Source organism: Pleurodeles waltl, chromosome 12, assembly GCF_031143425.1.
Source record: "Pleurodeles waltl isolate 20211129_DDA chromosome 12, aPleWal1.hap1.20221129, whole genome shotgun sequence".
NCBI lineage: Eukaryota > Metazoa > Chordata > Amphibia > Caudata > Salamandridae > Pleurodeles > Pleurodeles waltl.
In genome coordinates, this window is record NC_090451.1 from 566,751,582 (window position 1) to 566,775,363 (window position 23,782).

At 49.1% G+C, this 23,782-nt stretch overlaps 1 protein-coding gene across 1 annotated transcript in view; it reads left to right on the forward strand.

The window, feature by feature from the left end:
* Positions 1–23,782, forward strand: part of LOC138268219 (FH1/FH2 domain-containing protein 1-like) — a 1,001,023-nt gene that overhangs the window by 706,554 nt on the left and 270,687 nt on the right. Inside the window, exon 18 of the mRNA XM_069217669.1 lies at positions 8,070–8,231. Within this exon, the coding sequence (XP_069073770.1) occupies positions 8,070–8,231 (162 nt within the window). The remainder of the gene's footprint in view (positions 1–8,069; positions 8,232–23,782) is intronic.

Consider the following 23,782-nt stretch of genomic DNA (forward strand, 5'->3'; position numbering starts at 1 on the left):
ACGCAGACAATTTGATCTCACGCTAGATACTGCGCCTCGTGTTCTTCTGCCACCACAACCACACTATGTCTGGGGCCTCCACCTCCTCAGGCTTCCCAGCTGACACCCGGTCACCTCTCTCCCCCCCTCCAATCTTACATGTTGTTAGTGGATACTTCCTGCTTACACTGGTGATGCCAACAGGCAGGTTACATAGTTTGGGCGTATAACAGGTGTCCCTCCACTCTGATGGTATTTCACAATTTTATTGTTTAGACAGCAGTCGGTTCTGAACTGCGCGTGTTTGGTTTTGACTGGAGCTCGAGTTCCACCACCTTCATCCCCTTTTTCTGCGCCCTACGGTCATATAGGGGTTGTACAGCACCCTACAGCTGCCCCTGAGCTGGCAACTGCCCGTGTGGAACACGTGTCCCTGTAGGAAAGGTTGAGGTGTCTTAACTATGCCGCACACTCGGCCCACACACGCGCTGCGGCCGACCGCTCGGGCAGACTGCATGCCTGACTGATCCGCCAGGAGCAAGATCACGGCCCTGTGGTGGAGCTGCGCTCGGCGACGGGCGTGTGCCGCTTCTTACCCCAGGTGAGATACACACAAATTCATCCAATACTACACAACTCTCTACCGCTCTTTAACAGTAGCAAATTTAACTGACTTTAATGAATTCTTCTCCCTGAAAACTCTTCCCTGTTTGACAGATGAGCAGTGTGAACGACTGGACGCTTCCCTAACGCTTCTTGAGATAAAAGGCGGTATCCGTGAGCAGACCACAGGTAAAACTTAGGGCCATGATGGCCTTCCATCAAAATTTTATAAGGCATTCTCCTCTGCCATCGAGCCCCGCCTCCTCCGCCTTTACGAAGATGCGCTGAGGACCACGACTCTGCCTGCGTCGCAGCGGGAGGCACTGTTGGTATCGCTTCCCAAACCTGGTAGGGATCCGACGGCACTGGGCTCTTACAGACACCTGGCACTGCTCAACACAGAATATAAAATCATGGCCAAAACCTTGGCGATGCGATTAGCACCCTAGTACCCCAGCTGATCCACCCGGACGAAAACAGATGTGTGCCTGACCTCAGCACGTCCCTGAATATTAGGCGCCTATTCAAGGTTATGAGATGCTCGACTCAGGACTGGCCCCGGGTGGGTTGCCTAGTGCTTGATCTAGAAAAACCCTTTGATTTCCTTGAGTGGCCCTATCTGTTTGAGACACTGCAGCGCTTTGGACTGGGCCCCCACTTCTTGCACCTGGCGAGACTGCTATACACCCGACCCCAGCTTAGGTTTAAGATAGGTGCACACATCTTTGACCCCATTGAGGTGGGTAGAGGGACCCAACAGAGTTTTCCCTCTCTCTGTTACTATTTTCACTTGCAATGGAACCCTTGGCTGTCAAAGTTTCCCGGAGGGGGGTTGTTTGGGGCATCCTGTTAGGAGACTGCTCCTATATTGTATCCATATATGCGGATAACTTCCTTTTATACCTCAGAGACATTGAAAACATCCCAGCTGAAATTGCAGGTATCTTACAGAACTCTGCCGCACTTTCTGGGCTGCGGGTCAACTGGGCGGAGTCATGCCTATTTCCTTTTGGTCCTGACATGCCTGACCCAGGCCTCCGCCTGTCCGGTGAGTTTATCCCGTCAGCCTAGAACATTCCGCTATCTCGGCATCAACATATTTCACACAGAAGATGACCTTCACAATGGTAACCTTAAGCGGGCAGTGACCTCGGTTAGAACTCCGATGATGTTCTGGCATCATGGTCATGGCAGAATTGCCCTCCTAAAAATGGTAGCTCTCCCCGGGTTGCTCTATTATTTCTCTAATTTACCCTATTATGTTCTGTCCAAATTCTTTAGGGAACTAGAGACAAGGTTCAGAGAATTCCTCTGGGGTAAGGGTCACTGTAGAGTGGCACTGAAGAAGCCCGACTTGCCCCTGGAGAGGGGAGCCTGGCAGTTCCGAACATGGAGCAGTATTATTTGGCCTCCAGCTTCAGTGGATGGCGCGGTGGCTGTGTGGTGGCCAACTGGCAGGCACGGCGACTAAAACACCGCCTTGGACAATGCCTGAAATCCTACACCTCTTCCACCCCCCTACAAAACCAAAGCAACCTGGAGCACGCTTGATGGGAGTAGCGCACCGCTGCTACCGCAGAAGCTTGCACCTCACGTGCTCAAGCATCCCCTACGCACCTGCCATGACGCTACTGGACACGTCACGTGGCTTGCTGCCCAAAAGCAGTGCTGAGCTGAGATCTTGGCACACGGCAGAGATACATACACTAGGCAGTGGCAGCGGAAACGGGTCTGCCCACTGGCCAATTCTTATTGCATAGCTCTCTGATAGCAACACTGAAGAGGCACTGGGTAGACATAACAGCCGAACCACCAACACACTTACTACTACAATATATACACGTCATGCGGAAAGGCAGACATCTAGTACGGTGGTTTACCAATGCCCTCCATTCACACACAGCTCACAGTTGCGCTGCGCTACACGCTAAATGGGATGCAGACCTGACTAGACCTTGCCCTGACACAACATGGGCCGCTGTGCTGTCCAGCCACACTAACATTCCCCTCAACTCTAGGTTCCACCTCATCTAGTTTTACATCCTTCACAGGGCCTATCTCACGCCGGCTAACCTTAACAAAACTATCAGCAGCTGAATGCTGCTTTCCCCCGTTGCGCGCTGACCGGAGCAGACTTGCTCCATATGCTTTGGTCCTGCCCCTCTCTCAGCACTTATTTGCGTGGGGTCACGGCGCAGTTGTCAGACTGCATATTGTGCTCACTACTGTCCACATGGAAGGCTTGCCTCCTGGGTCTGTTCCTCAGTGGGCATAAAGCCTCGTCGAGATTTCTTGACCTCGGCCTCCTGACAGCCAAGTGCCTAATCACCAGGAGCTGGATGGCCACGGCCCCACCCACATTAGCGGCATGGTAGAACTCCTTTGCGATGTGGGTGGAGGCGAAGGGGGTGGCGCTGCATAGGGAGAACAGCCTAGGTCTCCAAAAATATTCCTTGGTCACCAGCTGGGATGCAATGCTTGATAAACTGAGAGAGGCAGGGCAGCAGACAGACACGGGCGCTGCTGCGGCCAATGACACACTGTCGATTACTGGGTGAACTGTCTGCACACAGGAGTGAACTACTGCACCGATTAATATGCGCATGCTCTGCCTTCGTCCCTGCCTAAGGGGACTGGTCACGCGGTGCGTAGGTAGAGGGGGGCGAACCCCCATGGACCAGCAGAGGTAGGTTTCTGGATGTGCAAGATATACTGGGACTGAGGGGGGCTGGAGGGGGCAGGGGGACATTCGAAATGGACTCCAAATTGTTAACTGTTGTTTTGTTATTGTACTGTTATTGCACACAATTTATGCTGAATCTCTACCTAGGAATGCAGTTATGTGAAGATTCTGTTTGTAATGCACATGTCCTCTACTCCATTACATGTTGTACTGCAACTTTAAATTTACTAAAACAATAAAAAGATTCAAGCAAAAAAAAAATGAGGAGGAAATGGACTGGCGTTGGGACTTGGATGAAGCCAGTGAACTGTACACATTTCCAGATACTAGTGTGCTTTCTTCCCCTACAGTGGCTACAGAGGAGAGAGCCTCTTAAGATTTGGTGGTGAGGAGGGCAGCTGAGGTCCAGGACCTCCAACTGCTCTCGGTGGCACTCAAGACTAATCTCTTCACAGAGGTGCTGAAACCAGGAGCTTCCACATCTGAACCTCTGTTCCTGTTGAATGATGCCCTCACGGATGTCCTTTTGAGTACCTGGCCCAACCCAGCACAGGGGCTCCGGTGAATAGGACGATTACCTGCCGCCATCGCCCCGTGCCCGGGGACTCAAGTTTTCCTTACGCAACACCCCACTACTTCCCATGGCCTGTTCTTTTACCTATTTTCCTGGTAGGGAGTCCAAGAGACATGATTAATTTGGGAAGAAGATATTTCCTTCCGCCGGCCTAGCATTGTGGTCCATGAACACCGCATGCCTTATGGGACGTTATTCCCATTCTCTTCAGGACACTGTTGCACAAGTGCCACCAAGGTCCTGGAGGAGGCCAAGGGCTGTACTCTCTCAGGCTGTTGCTGATGGTAGGGATGCAGCAAAGTTCACGATCCTTTGCAGACTGGACACGACTCGACTAGATAGGCAGAAGAGTTTCAACAACAGTGGCTCCGTGACGCCACACCTGGCTCAGGACATCTGGTTTTTCTGGGAATGGCCAAGCTTCCCTCATGGGCATGCCCTTTCATGGCACTCATCTTCAAAGACAAGGCAGATTCGGCGCTCGAGTGCTTCAAGGATTCTCAGACTATGGCTAGCTCCTTGGGCCTCGCAGTGGCGCCTCGTCCCCCCAATCTTCCTTTCATGGCTACTGAAGGGGCGTCTAAGTGCGCCATTTCCCGTCCATCCAAAGTGCTGTGCATGCTGCCCAACCTCTGAATGGCCAAGGGCGCGGAACCCACCGACCTCTTGAGTCAGGTGGCCAGCGGTCTGGTCAGTCCACCCACTGCCCCCTCCTCTGCAGCAGCCTCTAAGCCCTCCTAGTATGCCTCTCTACCACCATGGGCACTCTGATGGCAGCAGGATTTGCCATCACCTGGAACTCCATTTACCTTGGACAGGTGAGTTTTTCAGATCGTCCAAAGGAGCTACTCCCTCCTCTTTGAGTCTACCCTTCCCTCCAAGCCACCATCTTATGACCAGATGACGGATGATCGTATGTCCCTTCTCCGTCAGGAGGTTGTGGCTCTCTTGGCCAAGGGACCCATATAAAGGTTTCCGGTGCCAGAAGTAGTAGTTGTTCCTGCTACTTTCTGGTTCTTAAGAAGGGCAAGAGTATTTGCCCTATCCTAGACCTAGGGACGTCAATCTCTTCCTCAAGAAGCAGAAGTTCAAAGTGCTCCTGTTTGCTCAGGTCGTGTCTGCCCTGGACCCAGGTGAAGGGATGGTAGTGTTGGACTTGCAGGATGCTTATTTTCACATCCCCATCCTGCCTGCCCACAGCCGTTACCTGTGATTCACAGTATGCCACATCACTTTCAGTTCACCTCGCTTCCTTTTGGCCTTATCAGTACCCCTTCGGTGTTCACCAAGGTGATGGTGGTGATTATAGCTCATCTGCGGAGATGGAGATGCCAGTCTTCCCCTAACTCGATGACTGGCTGTTGAAGGCGGGCACAAGCCAGGCTGTTGTCTCCCACCTCCAGACCACGGCAAACCTCCTGCATTCACTGGGTTTCTGTATAAATGTGCCGAAGTTACACCTGACTCCCTCGCAGACGCTTCCTTTCATTGGAGCTGCTCTGGACATGGTACAGTTATAGGTTTATTCCCTGGAGTGGTGAGTCCAAGATATTCAGGCTATGATACCGATGTTTCAGCCTCTATGCTGGATTTCAGTGAGATTGACTCTGAGGCTGTTGGGACTCATGTCCTCCTGCGTTTTGTTGGTGACAAATGCCAAGTGGCATATGCTGGCTCTGCAGGGGGACCTGAAGTTCCACTGGGCGCAGCATCAAGGGAATCTCTCTGACATGGTCCAGATCTCAGTGTGAACTGTAAAATATCTGCAGGGGGAGTTAATGAACCTTGATTGGGTCAGAGGTAGATCTCTCCCCCTTCCCCCACCAGATCTGACAGTAGTGACAGATGTGTCACTTCTGGGATGGGGTGGCCATCTGGGAAAGGTGGAGAGCAGAGGAATCTGGTCTCCGGTGGAAGAAGTACTCCACATCAACATGCGGGCGCTCTTATTGATCCAACTGGCATTAAAAGCCTTTCTACTCTCTGTCAAGAGTAAGATAGTGCAGGTGTTCACGGACAACATCTCCTCCATGTGGTACTGCAACAGGCATGGCGGGGTGGCGTCATGGACCCTTTGTCAAGCGGCTGTATGCCTCTGGACATGGCTGAAACAGCTGGGCATATCCTTGGTGGTTCAACATAGCCGAAAATGCCTAGTTGATCACGATTGCCGTCTCCATCCAGAGGTGGCACAAGGTCTCTTTCAGCAGTGGTGAGTTTGCCTCGGCCAAGAATGCACAATGTCAGCAATTTTGCATGCTGTAGTTACCAAGGTAGCCCTTGCTCAGAGACACTTTTCCTCTCGAATTGGATTCATGCCTCCTGTACGCCCTTCCACCCATACAACTCCAGACCACAGTTCTCAAGAAGATCAGGACCAACCAGGCCTAAGTATTTCTTGTAGCTCCAGACTGGGCATGTAGAGTCTGGTTTCCAGAGCTGCTGAGCATGTCCATTGATCATTCGATCAAATTGCCCGACGGAAAGATCTTCTGTTGCAGCAGCAGGAGAGGGTTCTCCACCCAAACCTGAACATTCTCTGCCTTCTTGCATTGAGATTGAGTGCCGGATATTGACAGCTTTTGACCTTCCTCCCGAAGTCTATAACGTCATCTTGTTAGACAGGTGTCCCTCCTCCTAAATGGTATAATCCTTTTGGTGGAAGAAATGTGTGGCATGGTGCACAGGCAAGTCTGTTGATCCCCTTTCTGCTCCTCTTTCTGATGTGCTACTGTTTATTCATTCCATTGCCCTGCAGGGCTCTGCTCTGGGCACTCTTAAGGTCTGTGTTTATCTGCCATTTCTGCCTTCTTGAGGTTGCCCGATTAACTGTTTTTCTTTAAGTAACCTATTGTGCATAGGCTCCTCCTAGGCCCTTGCTCAACTCTTCCCCCTTCTTTATGACCCAGTGGTATCTTAATTTGGTTCTGAACTTTTTAATGTACACTCCTTTCAAACCTCTTCACAACTGTCCTCTCAGATTTCTCACATTAACATCCTTCCTTGTGGCAATTACATCTGCCCACAGAGTGAGTGAGCAGTAGGTCCTATCATCTAAGCCGCAATACCCCTCTATCTATCCTGACAAAGTGGTGCTTCGCACTAGGGCTGCCTCTTTTCTGCCATATGTGGTCACGCCTTTTAATATAGGTCAGTCAATCACCATGCCTACTTTTTACCCACCCACCTCCACATCCTTCTAAGGAAGAGGAGACACTCCACTGCCTGGACTCCAAAAGAGCACTGGGGTTTTATCTTGATCGTACAAAAGACTTCTGGGAGGACAACTAACTCTTTGTGGAGTATTTGGGTGTGCAAAAAGGTCGGGAGGTACAGAAGCAGCAAACCTACTCTAGTTGAGTTGTGCTCTTCATCAAGATCTGGTACGCATTTGCCAAATAGCAATGTCCTGTGGGCTCGCAAGCTCATTCTACCAGAGCTAAAGCTGCAACTACTGCATTAGCACACGGAGTTCTGGTTCTGGACATCTGCCAGGCAGGAATGTGGGCGTCTCTGCACACGTTTACCAAACATTACTGCCTGGACAGTCAGGTCCATAGCAAAGGGCACTTTGCCCGTTAGATCCTGCAGGACTTTCTTATTTGAAATTTGTTTGCGGACCTTCCTCCTCGGGTAGTATTGCTTTGGTATCTATGCAAAGGTAAGGAATCTGCAGGTAGAAGTCTCTAACAAATGTACAAGTTTCTTATCTTCAGTAACATCTTATCTGGGAGAGGATGTATATAGCTGCAAACTCCTTACCGACCCACGCATCCTCCCCACTCTGTGAATGGATTTCTAGAGGTTGGGAAGTCCCTTTCAAGGCCTTAGTTTTGACACATCAATGGTCAGTGTTTTTCATGGCCCAGCACTGTTGGTGTGGAAAGTCGTGAAAAGAATCAGAAGTTGACACGTCAGGATGGCACCTACATAAGACCTGCAAAGCCATTTCCGGCACAGACGTTGACAGACACAGAGCCGATCAACACCACCTACAATCGCAGGGGTACTGCTTACAAAAAAATCTTCTGGATCCAGTCTGACTGCAGCTAGATATAGTCTCTACCAGATAAGACGTAAGCGAAGGTAGGTAACTTGTCCTGCATGATCCTTGTGTAGCCAGCGCATCTTTGTATTTTGTTGTCAGTTTGTGAAGAAAATTGTGGTTGTCACTCAAAGTGCGGGGACATTGGTGTTCTAATAGAAACACTTTCCCTATTTTCATTCTAGGCAAATGGGTTTGAGCTAAATTACCTTGAGAAGGTATCTGAGGTGAAAGACACGGTCCACAGGCAGTCTCTGCTGCTTCACATGTGTAATATTGTTGTGGAGAACTTCCCAGATACGACAGATCTTTATTCGGAAATTGCTTCCATCACTAGATCATCCAAGGTAAGACAGTATCTATACTATTTATAGATGATTAATTCGTACTTCGTAGGACCACACTGAATTTCCTTAAGGCATTTCTTGGTTGAACTATGGTTGAGAAGTGATTCAGCAAGCAACATATAATGTGGTAGGTGTGACTGCAAGTCTGCGTTAAAAGATAGGCTAACTTTCCATTGCAAATATAGGCTTTTCTTTGCTTTCAGGCAACTATTAGCATTGGTTATTCTGTTGGTGATTTTTGTGGGATGCGCAGGCCGGGTGAATACGGGAACGTACCATTGTGCTACAGAAGTGAGGAACATAAACAGTAACAAATCATTTACATGACTAAGGACATTACTTTTTCTCATCCAGTCACATCCACTAGTTTGTGACTTTGGCCCGGAAAGATCCAAGTCAGCCCCAGCAGTCTCAATTTCCTTTTTAGCAGTGACAGTCTGCTCCGCTGTGATTTCCATTTTGTACTTGATTCTTGTATTTCTACTTGTTCCCAGATTTGGTCCTGTTTTTCTCAAACATTTTATTATGTTTTATACTGACGAACAGAAGAGAACCCATATTCGTGGGCAGAAGAGGTGGGTTGCTAGCAGTAAGTCACTGAACCAATTATAAATGGGTTTCCTTTCATCTCCGCCTCTCTCCAACCTCTTCAAACTCTGGTAGGAAACAGTACACATTAGAAAACATAATTAGAAAACAGCATTCCATTGGGGTCAGGCCAAACGTTTTCCCTTCTTTGCACTATTGTTATTAGTCCAATATCTTTCACTAAGTCACTGGTTGGTCTTGTGGCTGTAAGCCATATGAGTACAATGCCAATGCTAGAAATGTTCTTGGGTATGACAGCATTGGCATGAAACTCTGCATTTGGTCAACCAGTGGTTTCCCTGTCTTTGAGAAAACATCTCTTTCGTTTCTCAGATGGAAAGTCAGGATTTCTATTATCATAATTGACCATATTCCCCCAGACCTCATGGATAAACAAGGAGGATGGGTTTCTACATTTCCCAGATAACTCATGTTTTGGTGCGAACATATTAACAATCAAAGTATGATCTTTTCCACTCAACCCCTCTGTATTATTAGGTAGTAACCCTAGGTGTATCACCCAGGTCTTTTTTTTTTTTTAAAGTTGGATAAACCATGACACTTATAATATGCTATAGGATGTATTTCCATTATGATTGTCTTACAAGACAACTTCACTGTAAATGTAAGCCATTTCCTAGCCTCCCCAAGAGTCTCAAGCAGCTCATGTTTGCCACCGAACATCTTACCCAACTGTAGGAAAATGCCACTGTTGGCTTTTTGCCTAGTGTTGATGCCAACTTTGGTTGAAAGTGTGCTGGGACCCTAATAACCAGGTCCCAGCATCAGTGTTCTTTCCCTAAAACTGTCCCTTTGTTCCCAGGCCCACAGTTAAGTCCCTTGTAAAAGGTACCCCTGGTACCACGGGCCTTGTGACCAGGGAATTTCTGTAAGGGCTGCAGCATGTATAATGCCACCCTAAGGGACCCCTCACTCAGTGCATGCACACTGCCTGGCAGCTTGTGTAAGTTGGTGGGGAGAAAAGACAAAGTCGACATAGCACTTCCCTCGGGGTGCCATGTCGCTAAAACACTGCCTGTGTCATAGGTAAGTCACCCTTCTAGCAAGCCTTACAGCCCTAAGGCAGGGTACACTGTACCACAGGTAAGGGCATAGCTGCTTCAGCAATATGCCCCTACAGTGTCTAAGTCAATTCTTAGACATTGTAAGTGCAGGGTAGCCATACTGAGTATATGGTATGGGAGTTTGTTATTACAAACTCCACAGCACCATAATGGCTGCACTGAATACTGGGAAGTTTGGTATCAAACTTCTCAGCACAATAAACCCACATTGATGCCAGTGTGGGATTTATTGAAAAATGCACACAGAGGGCATCTTAGAGATGCCTCCTGTATATTAGCTCAACTGCTAGTGTAAGGCTGACCGGTCTGTGCCAGCCTGCCACTTCCAGATGAGTTTCTGACCACATGGGGTGACTGTCTTTGTGCACTCTGTGGTCGGAAACAAAGCCTGTCCTGGGTGGAGGTGCTTTATAACTCCCCCTGCAGGAACTGTAACACCTGGCGGTGAGCCCCAAAGGCTCAGCCTTTGTGTTACAGTGCCCCAGGGCACTCCAGCTAGTGGAGATGCCTGCCCCCTAGACAAGCCCCCACTTTTGGCAGCAAGTCCAGAGGGATTATGAGGAAAATAAGGAGGAGTCACCCCTTCAGCCAGGACCACCCCTAAGGTGTCCAGAGCTGAAGTGACCCCCTCCTTGAGAAATCCTCTATCTTGCTCTGGAGGATTAGTACCAGTAGGGATAGGGATGTGCCCCCCCTCCCCAGAGGGAGTAGGCACAAGGAGGGTGTAGCCACCCTCAGGGACAATAGCCATTGGCTACTGCCCTCTGACCCTAACACACCCCTAACTTTAGTATTGAGGGGCGACCCTGAACCCAGCTCTGCATATTCCTGATGACCTCAAGAAAAAAGGTGGTCTGCTGAGCTGGAAACTCTGCAGAGAAGAGAAGGAGACAACAACTGACTCTGCCCCAGCCCTACGGGCCCATCTCCTGCTTCAAAAAGCTGCAAAACACGAAGCAACGTGGTGTGGTTTTTGTGCCTAGTTAGGGCCCCTCCGGTGCTGCTCTAAATCCCCGTGGTCTGCCCTCCGACAACACAGGTACTTACCTGCAAGCAGACCGGAACCGGAGTACTCCCTGTCTCTGTAGGCGCCCATGTTATTTTGGCTCCTGTTTGACCTCTGCACCTAACCGGCCCTGTGTTGCTGCTGCTGGGTGTTTGGGGTTATCTTGAATCCCCAACGGTGGGCTACCTATGCCCCGGAGATTGAACCTGTAAGTCGATTACTTACCTCCAAAACTGTACTGTACTTTCTTCCCCCAGGAACTGTTGACAATTGCAGTGACCACTTTTAAATAGCTTTTTGCCATTTTAAGAAAAACTTTGTACACTGTTGATTCCATTCAAAGTCCTGATTATACCTATGCAACGTTCCTTTCATTTAATGTACTTACCTGCTAAATTATTCTTGTGGTTCTAGAAATAAATTAAAGAATATTTTTCTATATAAAAACCTGTTGGTCTGGAGTTAAGTCATTGAGTGTGTTTTTTCACTTATTGCTTGTGTGTGTGCAACAAATGCTTAACACTACCCTCTGATAAGCCTAACTGCTCGACCACACTACCACAAATAGAGCATTAGTATTATCTATTATTGCCTCTGTCAAGCTTCTTGTGGAACCCCTGGACTCTGTGCACACTGTATCTCATTTTGATATAATCTATACAGAGCCAGCTTCATACACCAACCTAATCAGAGTAAGTATATGAAGGTCTTCTCTATTTTGTACAACAGTCACTTTTTGAAATGTCTTGCCACAGTCACTGTACCATGTGTTTTCCTAACACTCTTCCCCAGGCCTTTTTTTACACCCATTGTATAGCAGTATGCTTCCGAGCTAAATTTCTGTATACATTAGAGATCTGATAGAGACTTCTAGTTGCAGATTCCTTACCTTAGAATTTTCCCCCAGGGGTCAGACTAGATCCGGAGATTTTTCTTCGACCAATACCCTTGCGTGTCTGTAGGTGGCGTTGGTTGACTCCGTAGGCATCGTAGGCGTTGTGGTCGCGTGATGACATCAGGAGTAGTACATAGACACTGCCCTAGCGTAGTGACGTCAGTTCTTTTCTTTCTGCGCCACGCGCTGATCCAGAGAAGGGCTACCCTCAGCTATTTTTGGGCCGAATTCGACCGTTTTGTCGAGTTTTTTGTGTGCAAAATTTGGTGCGTCGAGGATGTCCCGGAAGACCGGGTTCAAGCCTTGTGATGTCATTGACGGATCCTCATCGCGTTTGTCTGTGGTGCCTCGAGCGTGACCACAACCCAAAGTCGTGCTCTGAGTGTCGGGCCATGCACCCAAAGGCTTTGAGGGAGTGGTCCCTACAGCTAATGGCGGCCCGGCACTTGACTCTGCATAGGTCCCGGTCTCGCTCGAGAGGAAGGTCTCGAGATCGGTCACGGAGTCATCACCACTCGTCTTCTTCTAAATCCTCGGGTCAAGGTAAGAAGTCGAAGAAGTCCCATCGCTCTCCGACTTCGCCCCGTCGCTCGGCCGATGCGACGCAGGAAGAACATCCACACACTAGGCCTCCTTCCTCGGTGCCTGCATCTGGGTGGACTCCACGCTTCCCCGAGTTTCACGGAGCCGGAGCGCCGCCTTTGGGCCCAAGGGGTTCGGCTGAGACGCCTTCGGGTTCCACGCTGGTGGCTTTGGCCCCGCCCACTGAGGTCACCTCCGGATCCGCACGCGGATCCACACTGGCGCCGGTCGCACCCTCGAGACCTTCCCTGGCGCCGGGTCGATAATCGGTGGTGCCGACTATCGTCGACCCGATTCTTATCCCTGATGACTCGGTGTCGGAGTGGCATCGACCGACTCCGCCTTCGGCTTCGGTGGGGCCTATTCACCAGTGGCGAAGCCAGTGGTCTGGATACTTCTCCTGAGGCTGGCATGCTGTCTCCTCCTACTGTGGCTTCAGCAGAGGGAGCATCTTATGGTATGGTGGTCAGTAGGGCAGCTGAGGTCCTCGGTCTTGAGCTGCCTACTGTAGAGGTCAGGTTTTATCCCCTGACAGAGGTGCTTCAGCCTGGGGCTTCTACTTCAGAACCCCTTTTACCAATCAATGAGGCCCTCACCGATGTCCTTTTGGGTACATGGTCCAAACCCAACACAGGGGCTCCTGTGAACAGGACTATCGTATGCAGCCATCGGCCCACTCCGAACGACCCAAAATTCCTGTCCCAACACCCCAAGCCTGAGAGTCTTGTTATCCAGGCTTCCTCTTCTTCAGGTGCGTTCCCTTCCGTACCCCCGAATAGGGAATCCAAAAGACTGGAACAGTTTGGCAAGAAGTTGTTTTCTTCCTCCAGTCTAGCGCTGTGGTCTGTGAACACCGCATGCCTTTTGGGACATTATACCCACTCCCTGTGGGATACGGTTGCGCAAGTCCATCCGCAGATATCGGAGGAGGCCCGTGCTATCGTCTCCCAAGCAGTGAACGATGGGAGAGAGGCGGCGAAGTTCACAATCCGTTGTGGGCTACATACGACCGATTCTCTGGGCAGATCGATTGCAACGACATTGGCCTTACGGCGCCACGCCTGGTTACGCACTTCTGGTTTCTTGGGGGATGTCCAACAGTCACTCATAGACAGGCCCTTTGATGGCACCCGTCTCTTCGGAAACAAAGCGGACTGGGCCTTGGAGAGATTCAAGGATTCCTGGGCTACGGCTCGGTCCCTCGTCTTCCCTCGGCCTCTCGGCCACCAGAGTCTGCTTTTCGCCCCTTTCTTGGACACGGAAGGGGCACCCTGTCACGTCCTCCACACAGCCACTGTGCCACGCACGCTGACCCGCCTATGCGTGGCCGAGGATGCGGAATCCCACGTGGCCGTGGGTCAGGGTCACCAGAGGTCTGTCCAGTCCACCTCTGCCCCTGCTGCAGCCACCAAACCCTCCTAGTCTGTCCCCTCACTCCTGCCCAGTTGGTGGCAGGATCCGCCATCACCTGCCACACTGGGAACATATCACAACGGACGGGTGGGTTTTTCAGATCATTCGGAAGCACACATGCCACCATCCTTCCATCACCTTTCGGAGGATCATTTGGTGCTTCTCCACCAGGAAGTTGCGGCTCTCTTGGCCAAGGGAGCTATAGAAAAAGTCCCTGTGCCAGAAGTAGGTCATGGTTGTTATTCCTGCTGCTTTCTGATACCAAAGAAGGACAAGGGCGTACGTCCTATCCTAGACATCCGGGACCTGAACTACTTCCTCAAGAAGGAGAAATTGAAAATGCTCACCCTGGCTCAGGTTCTGTCTGCCTGAGACCCAGGAGACTGGATGGTAGCGTTGGACTTGCAGGATGCTTATTTCCCCATCCCTATCCTGCCTGCCCACAGAAGTTACCTACGATTCGTAGTAGGTCATGAGCACTTTCAGTTTACTGTGCTCCCCTTCGGCCTTACCAGTGCCCCTCGGGTGTTCAAGAAAGTGATGGCGGTGGTTGCAGCTCATCTGCACAGGTTAGGGGTTTCAGTCTTCCCTTATCTCGACGAAGGCGGACTCACCCCAGAAAGTAACCTCCTACCTTCGGACTATGGCGAACCTCCTGCACATGCTGGGGTTCACTATAAACGTGCTGTGGTCACTCCTGACTCCCTCCTAGACGCTCGCTTTCATCAGAGCTGTTCTGGACATGGTGAAGTTTCAGGCCCATCCTCCCAAAAAGCGAGTCCAAGGTATTCAGGCTATGATTCGGATCTTCCAGCCTCTGTCTTGGCTTTCGGTGGGACTGATTCTGAGGCTGCTGGGCCTCATGGCCTCCTGCATCCCGCTAGTGACACATACCAGGTTGCATATGTGGGATCTGCAGTGGGACTTGAAGTTTAAGTGGGCACATCATCAGTGAAATCTCTCCCACATGCTCCAGTTCTGGGAGGGGACTGCCAAAGACCTGCAGTGGTGGCTTTTAAATCCACATTGGGTCCACGGCAGATCCCTCTCCTTTCCCCAGCCTGATCTATACATAGTTACAAGTGTGTCACTTCTGAGGTGGGGCGGCCACATGGGAGAAGCGGAAATCAGAGGCCTCTGCTCTCCGGCGGAGTCTGGGCTTCATTTCAATCTTCTTGAGCTCCAGGCGATTAGGCTTGCTCTGAAAGCATTTCATCCCTCTCTCAAAGGGAAAGTAGTGCACATGTTTACAAACACCACCACTGCCATGTGGTACTGCAATAAACAAGGCGGAGTGGGGTCGTGGACCCTTTGTCAAGAGGCTTTTCGCCTCTGGACTTGGCTGGAACATCAGGGCATTTTTCTGGTGGTTCAGCACCTGGCGGGCTCCCTAAACGCCAGGGCAGACAAACTCAGCCAACGATGTGTGGTCTATTACGAATGGTGTCTCCATCCGGAGGTGGCACAAGGTCTCTTGCTTCAGTGAGGAGAACCTTGGTTAGACTTGTTCGTCTCTGTAGAGAAAGCGCAATGTCAGCTGTTTTGCGCATGGGAGTTTCCAAGGAGGCACTCGCTCAACGACATTTTTCGTCACGAGTAGAACTCAGGCTTCCTGTACACCTTTCCGCCCATACCACTTTTGCCCAGAGTTCTGAAGAAGATCAGTCCCAAGTAATCCTGGTGGCTCTGGACTGGGCACGAAGAGTCTGGTATCCCGAGCTCTTGAGCATGGCCATAGCTCCTCCGATCAGACTGCCTCTTTGGGAGGATTTTCTGTCCCAGAAACAGGGGAGGGTCATACACCCGAACTTGTCCACCCTCGGCCTCCTTGTGTGGAGATTGAATGGTGACTGTTGACATCTTTTGACCTGCCACCAGAGGTCTGCAATGACATCTTGGCAGCCAGGCGTCCCTCAACCAAAACTGAAATTTGTGGCATGGTGCTTCAACAGATCTGTCAATCCTCTATCTGCTCCTCTCTCTCAAGTTCTTCTCTTTATTCTTTCCCTTGCCGAACAAGGCTCTGCCCTGGGTACCCTTTAGGGATAGCTCTCTGCTATCTATGCTTTCTTGAGGTTTCAAAATCAACCTTCCTTATTCAAATCTCCCATTGTTGGGAGGTTTTTTAAAGGCCTCACACATCTTTTTTCTCCTATCCCATTGATCATGCCCCAATGGGATCTGAACCTAGTCTTAACATACCTTATGTGTGCCCCATTTGAGCCCCTTCACAACTGCCCTTTACGCCTCTTAATCATTAAAACTATCTTCTTGGGTTTTCATCACCTCTGCCCGCAGAGTAAGTGAGCTCCAAGCTCTTTCATCTAAACGACTGTTCCTGGCAATACACCCTGACAAAGTGGTATTTTGCTCAAGGGCTTATTTTCTACCTAAAGTAGTGACACCCTTCCATGTCGGGCAGTCCATCACTTTGCCTACTTTTTATGCACCCCCCATCCCTCACATGAAGAGGAGAGACTCCATTGCCTGGACCAAAAAGAGTGTTGGCGTTCTACCTTGATCGTACGAAAGACATCTGGGTGGACGATCAATTCTTTGTGGGATATGTGGGTGCAAAGAAGGGGAAGGCGTTGCAGAAGAGGACCATTTCAAGATGGGTGCTCTTGTGCATCAAAATGTTCTACGCTCTGGCTAGGAAGCACCCCCCTGAAGGTTTGCGTGCCCACTCCACCGGAGCTACTGCTGCTACCACATTGCTAGCACGGGCGTTCCAGTCCTGGACATCTGTCAGGCAGCAAAGACTTCCTGGTGTGGTCTTGGTTTGCAGCCCACCACCGGGGACGGTATTGCAATTAGAAGTCTCTATGAGATGTACAAGTTACTTACCTTCGGTAACGATATATCTGGTAGAGACATATTCTAGTTGCAGATTCCTTACCGACCCACCCATCCTCCCTGCACTGCGAACTGATTTTTAGGGACAGGAACTTCCCTTTAAGAGCCCTAGTTTTGGCACACCATTCTCAGTGTTCTTCATGGCTCCACGCTACTGGTGTGGAAAGTTGTGAAAAGAAACTGACATCAGCATGCCAGGGTGGTGCCTATATACGAGCGTGACGTCATCACGGTGACCACAACATCCGCAGAGTCGAATGAAACTACCAGACAGCGCACAGAGGTACTGCTCGAAGAAAAATCTCCAGATCCAGACGGACGCCTGGGGAAATTCAAAGGTGAGGAATCTGCAACTAGAATATGTCACTACCAGATATATCACGTCAAAAGTAGTATGGTTGTTACCTCCTTTGAGATGCTTTTTGGTAGATAATCCAGCACCATCTTTGAAATAACAAGAGAGGTCTGGGAGAAAGTTGCTGGAGACGAAGTCAGTGCCCTTCTGGACTATGCAAACCAACTGAAATCCCTAATTGGCCAGTTAAGGGAGCTGGCTCACACTAACTTAGAGAAAAGCCACAAGAGGCAGAAATACTTCTACCACAAGAGGAAAAAGGGAGGGATTGGGTTTTGGTATTAATACCCACATCTGATTCCAAGATGAAAGCTGAATGGCAAGATCCCTCTAACATACTTAGCAAAATAGGGAAGGTTACATACAGGGTCCGTTTGTCTAAAAAATCGTGAACAAATTGACCACATAGACCTTTCAAAGAAATAGCTGGAGCCACTTCCTTGAGAAGTACAGGTGGCCATTCCAGCCCAAACCACGATTACTGCCCTAAATGAGACATCCATAAGCTAGTCTCTTTACGAGAACTACTCTCGCTGTACTTTCGATTCCCATCAAAGAAGGGGTAGTCATAAAACAACGTCCCTGCCGCCAGGAGACAATCGCTTCAAGCCAAAGTGCATCAAGTGCTAAAAATGAGTTATAACACCATCCACCAGTAATTGGTTTCCCCAGTAGTGCTGGTCTCAAAACCGGATGGAAGCATACACTTCTGTTTTGAATTCCGAAGTTTCAATAAAATCTCTAAACTAGATACTATCCCTTGCCCAGGGTGGATGAGTTTATCGAGAAATTAGGGGAGGCTTGCTTCATCACAACTATCCCTTAAATCCAGATGGCCTAGAAAGGACTGCTTTGGTCACACATCAGTTTACCATATTGCCCTTTGGGCTACACAGAGCTCCTGTTACATTTCAGAGGCTCATGAATACCTTGCTGAAAAATCACCAGAAGTATTTATCTGCTTAGTTGGACAACATAGTTGTGTAAAGTAAGTCTTGGGAGGAACATCTGAACACCTTAAATTGATACGCTCTGAGCTGCAGCTGGCTCACCTACACATCAATGCCAAAAAATCCAAATTTGCTTATGGCAAAATGAAATAGTTGGGTTACCTACTGGAGAAGGATATGATCGAGCCTCAGTTAGAAAAGATCAAAGCCATTTCGGAAACATCCTTCCCTGCTAATAGAAGAGACGTAATGGCCTTTTTGGGGTTACTTGGGTATTATAGGAGGTTCTTCCTGCAGTATTCACACCTTGCTGCATCATTGACTGATTTCCTTTTAGAAAAATGCCCCTAAAAGAGCGTTCAAACAGCCCTCCCCCTTTTTCGTTTATGCCTTTCACCAGCTAAAGACGGCCCTTACACTAATCCAGTGTTGCAGTCGCCCAACATTGAAAAGCCTTTTATACTACAAAGTGATGCCTGGGAATTCGGTATAGTTTCCGTTCTCTCGCAAAATGAGGATCAGGGAAATGTTAAGCCTGTAGTGTACATCAGCAGGAAATTGTTTCTCAGAGAAAGGGTGCACCCAGTAATAGAGAAGGAATGCTTGGCTATCAAGTGGGCCATTGAAAAACTGCAATACTATTTGGAGGGGCAAGCTTTTGTCCTTTACACCAACCGCGCTCCTGTCACTTGGCTCAGCTAGAACAAGGCCAATAACTCAAGGGTCCTGCGGTCGTTTTTTCTTGACAGCCCTTTCAGTCCGAGGTCAGACAAACAAAGGGTAAAGAGCAGGGTAATGCTGATTTTCTCTCGAGGTTCCCCCTTCTTCCTGATCGGTAAACTCTTGGGGAGGGGAATAAATGAGAAGGACGTAACCGGGATTCTTCCATGGCCCGCCCAAGTTGTTGCCAATCCCAAAGCTGGACATTTAGGTTTGCAGGGACGCTCAGATATCAAAATCCCAGTTGACAGGTTCTGTCCCTTTGAAGAGGACCCAGCCATGAGAGGAGAGGCATTACCAGAGGCAGGAAAAAGAAGGGCATGTCATAAGATAGGGTTGCAACAGGAAAAGCCAGAAGAAGACGTCCAAAGCAGCAAAACATCGAGATTCCCCACGCCAGCCAAAGGAACTCCAGAGTATCTGGAGCCACAATAGATGATTCCAGAGCCGCTCAGTGAAGGCGGACAGAGAGAGAGGAAGAAGCCGTCTCTGACGTATACCCAGAAGAGGAGAAACGTGCTGGTGTGTCTGGAGGAGTGTGACCCTCGCAGGTGCGTGCAAGGGTCTAAGCTTAGAGAGGAGGGATCAAGCCTCGAATTTCATCACCGTGACTATTGTGTGCACCTCGGTTAATTGATTTGTATATTTTGGTTTACTTGGTTTTCTTTTCACTAATCACTTTTTGCATGGGTGAATGGGCAGTCAACAACCCGCAAATGTGAGTTGAATTGACTGTTGAGAGTCTAATAAAGCGCCAGAGAATTGGTTAAGATACCTAGAAAAGGGGACACATTTCAGTAAGGATTGTTGCACAGCAGTGAGCACCTGAGCACTTTCCCATCCTCACACCCTCCCTTGTGAAACTACAGGACAGTTAAGACGTCACTGAAGATAGAGAGAGAACAAACACTTACCTGCCTTTCTCCTTTTTGCTTTGTGGGTACCGGTGGGATCAACTCCATATAACGTACCTAGAGGGAGTAAAAGAAGAAGAGACCCCGGCCCCAGTCTGGTCATCCCCGGTACCAACCTTACATTTTCTGTTATACAGACTGAATCTACCTGTCAATAAATAAACCACACCTCAAGGTGCACTACAGAGTCTCAGGAATTCTCTTTGGTAGTTACTAGTAATAGGAATGGGCACTACCCCAGAGATCAGTGGTGTACACTTTTTGTGAAAACCTCAGTAAGCAAATCTCAAGAAACAAAAGTTGGGGTGAAACTGCAAAAAGCTATTTCCTCACACAGCCCTACTGGTATTCCTTGATCTCTCTGTGACATTTAACACAGTGGAGCATAATATTCTTGTTGCTCTTTTTTTCAGTGTTGGGCCTCACAAAACACAAGTTGATTCTGCATCGTCTTAGATAGTTAATCAGTCTCACAAACATCATTCTTACGTAATGGTAAATATTTGCGAAACGTTACAGGTAATCCTAAAACTACACGCACAGGTGTACTCAGAACCCTTTATCTTAATGTGGAATAATGTTCATGATGAGTTATGGCAGTTGATGACTACATGTAATGTCTGCAAACATTATGCTTATTAAATAAAGATATGCACAAAGGGCAGAGCCCCTGGCCATCTTTTTACCTGATGTTTTTTAACAAATATATTTATAAGCTAAAGCTCACCTTGAGCTTCATCTTGGCACTTCAGTGTATGCCTTTTTCAACTGACTTATCTGACCTGGCTTTACATGGGGAAGCTAGTAGTCAACTGCCTTGGTGTATTTAAACATCTAAAACCTATAAAGTAGCTGCCACAAGCAAGAACTCTGTACGAAAGAGCTACCTTTTTAATGCCAAAGGTGTAGGGAGACTAAAGTAGGGTAACTTCGCACATCTTAACATAGTAACACCAAGGAGCATTTGTTGGTCTCACCCTTGATCTGTTGCCAAAAATCAAATAAATCACAGAGGGAACTTCGAAGAAAAATTGAACAAAATGCCAGGAAACCTACCTGCACCTCTAGTTGGGGACTTTCGTGTTTTATTTTATTTTTTATTTCAGTTTCAACAGCCTGTAAAACATATATACTTTATTTTATTTTTTTAATGGTGTGGAGAGATTGAGGGATCGAGCACCCCGTCAGTGAACATAATGAGGAAGCCCTGGTCCAATGAGTATCCATGACGATCAGGAGTGCCTCTAAAGTTCATACAGTATTGTAGTCAGTTAGGCGCTCAAAGCAATTTGATAACATTCAGAAATCATATATAGCAGTATTTGTATTTGCTGTGCCTTATCAATAGTGGTACAGTATGTAACTTTTCAGATGGAAAACGTCCTTCTTATTGCTCAGAAGACCTTGCGTCCATATCATCAGTTACCCGTTGCCACTGGTGAGAGCTTAAAAAGTTGGCCTTCCTGCAGTGTGCCCTGGAACAAGATAACTGTGCTTGCACTGGGTGTAGGAAAGTACCATCTTGCCTGGCATGTTACCCCCATATTTCACTGTATATATGTTGTTTTAGTGTATGTGTCACTGGGACCTTGCCAGCCAGGGCCCCAGTGCTCATAAGTGTGGCCTGTATGTGTTCCCTGTGTGATGACTAACTGTCTCACTGAGGCTCTGCTAACCAGAACCTCAGTGGTTATGCTCTCTCTGCTTTCTAAATTGTCACTAACAGGCTAGTGACCAATTTCACCAATTCATATTGGCATACTGGAACACCCTTATAATTCCCTAGTATATGGTACTAAGGTACCCAGGATATTGGGGTTCCAGGAGATCCCTATGGGCTGCAGCATTTCTTTTGCCACCCATAGGGAGCTCTGACAATTCTTACACAGGCCTGCCACTGCAGCCTGAGTGAAATAACGTCCATGTTATTTCACAGCCATTTACCACTGCACTTAAGTAACTTATAAGTCACCTATATGTCTAAACTTCACCTGGTGAAGGTTGGGTGCTAAGTTACTTAGTGTGTGGGTACCCTGGCACTAGCCAAGGTGCCCCCACGTCGTTCAGGGCAAATTCCCCGGACTTTGTGAGTGCGGGGACACCATTACACGCATGCACTGGACATAGGTCACTACCTATGTACAGCGTCACAATGGTAACTCCGAACATGGCCATGTAACATGTCTAAGATCATGGAATTGTCACCCCAAAGCCATTCTAGCATTGGGGAGACAATCCCATGATCCCCCGAGTCTCTAGCACAGACCCGGGTACTGCCAAACTGCCTTTCCCGGGGTTTCAATGCAGCTGCTGCTGCTGCCAACCCCTCAGACAGGTTTCTGCCCTCCTGGGGTCCAGCCAGGCCTGACCCAGGAAGGTAGAACAAATAACTTCCTCAGAGAGAGGGTGTTACACCCTCTCCCTTTGGAAAAAGGTGTCAGGGCTGGGGAGGAGTAGCCTCCCCCAGCCTCTGGAAATGCTTTGATGGGCACAGATGGTGCCCATCTCTGCATAAGCCAGTCTACACCGGTTCTGGGATCTCCCAGCCCTGCTCTGGCACGAAACTGGACAAAGGAAAGGGGAGTGACCACTCCCCTGACCTGCACCTCCCAGGGGAGGTGCCCAGAGCTCCTCCAGTGTGCTCCAGACATCTGCCATCTTGGAAACAGAGGTGTTGCTGGCACACTGGACTGCTCTGAGTGGCCAGTGCCAACAGGTGACATCAAAGACTCTTTCTGATAGGCTCTTACCTGTGTTGCTAGCCTATCCTCCTTCCTAGGTAGCCAAACCTCCTTTTCTGGCTATTTAGGGTCTCTGCTTTGGGGAATTCTTTAGATAACGAATGCAAGTGCTCATCAGAGTTCCTCTGCATCTCTCTCTTTACCTTCTGCCAAAGGATCGACCGCTGACTGCTCAGGACGCCTGCAAAACCGCAACAAAGTAGCAAAGACGACTACTGCAACCTTGTATCGCTTCTCCTGACGCCTTCTCGACTGTTAACTGGTGGTGCATGCTCTGGGGGTAGCCTGCCTCCTTCTTGCACCAGGAGCTCTGAAGAAATCTCCTGTGGGACGACGGAATCTTCCCCCTGCAACCGCAGGCAACAAAAGACTGCATCACCGGTCCTCTGGGTCCCCTCTCAGCACGACGAGCGTGGTCCCTGGAACTCAGCAACTCTGTCCAAGTGACTCCCATAGTCCAGTGACTCTTCAGTCCAAGTTTGGTGGAGGTAAGTCCTTGCCTCCCCACACTAGACTGCATTGCTGGGTACCGCGTGATTTGCACTGCTCCGGCTCCTGTGCACTCTTTCAGGATTTCCTTAGTGCACAGCCAAGCCTGGGTCCCCGACACTCTAACCTGCAGTGCACAAGCTTCTGAGTTGCCCTCCGGCATCGTGGGACTCCCTTTTGTGTCTTCGGGTGGACTCCGGTTCACTCCTCTTCCAAGTGCCTGTTCCAGTACTTCTGCGGGTGCTGCCTGCTTCTGTGAGGGCTCCCTGACTTGCTGGGCACCCCCTCTGTCTTCTCATCCAAGTGGCGACATCCTGGTCCCTCCTGGGCCACAGCAGCATCCAAAAACCCTAACCGCGACCCTTGCAGCTAGCAAGGCTTGTTTGCGGTTTTTCTGCGTGGGAACACCTCTGCAAGCTTCTTCACGACGTGGGACATCCATCCTCCAAAGGGGAAGTTTCTAACCCTCTTCGTTCTTGCAGAATCCACAGCTTCTACCATCCGGTGGCAGCTTCTTTGCACCCTCAACTGGCATTTCCTGGGCATCTGCCCACTCTCGACATTGTCGCGACTCTTGGACTTGGTCCCCTTGTTCCACAGGTACTCAGGTCCGGAAATCCACTTTGGTTGCTTTGCTGTTGTTGGTCTTCCTTGCAGAAACCCCCTATCACGACTTCTGTGCTCTCTGGGGGTTATAGGTGCACTTTACACCTACTTTTCAGGGTCTTGGGGTGGGCTATTTTTCTAACCCTCACTGTTTTCTTACAGTCCCAGCAACCCTCTACAAGCTCACATAGGTTTGGGGTCCATTCGTGGTTCGCATTCCACTTCTAGAGTATATGGTTTGTGTTGCCCCTATACCTATGTGCTCTCATTGCAATCTATTGTGACTGTACATTGCTTGCATTGCTTTCTATTGCTATTACTGCATATTTTTGGTTTTGTGTACATATATCT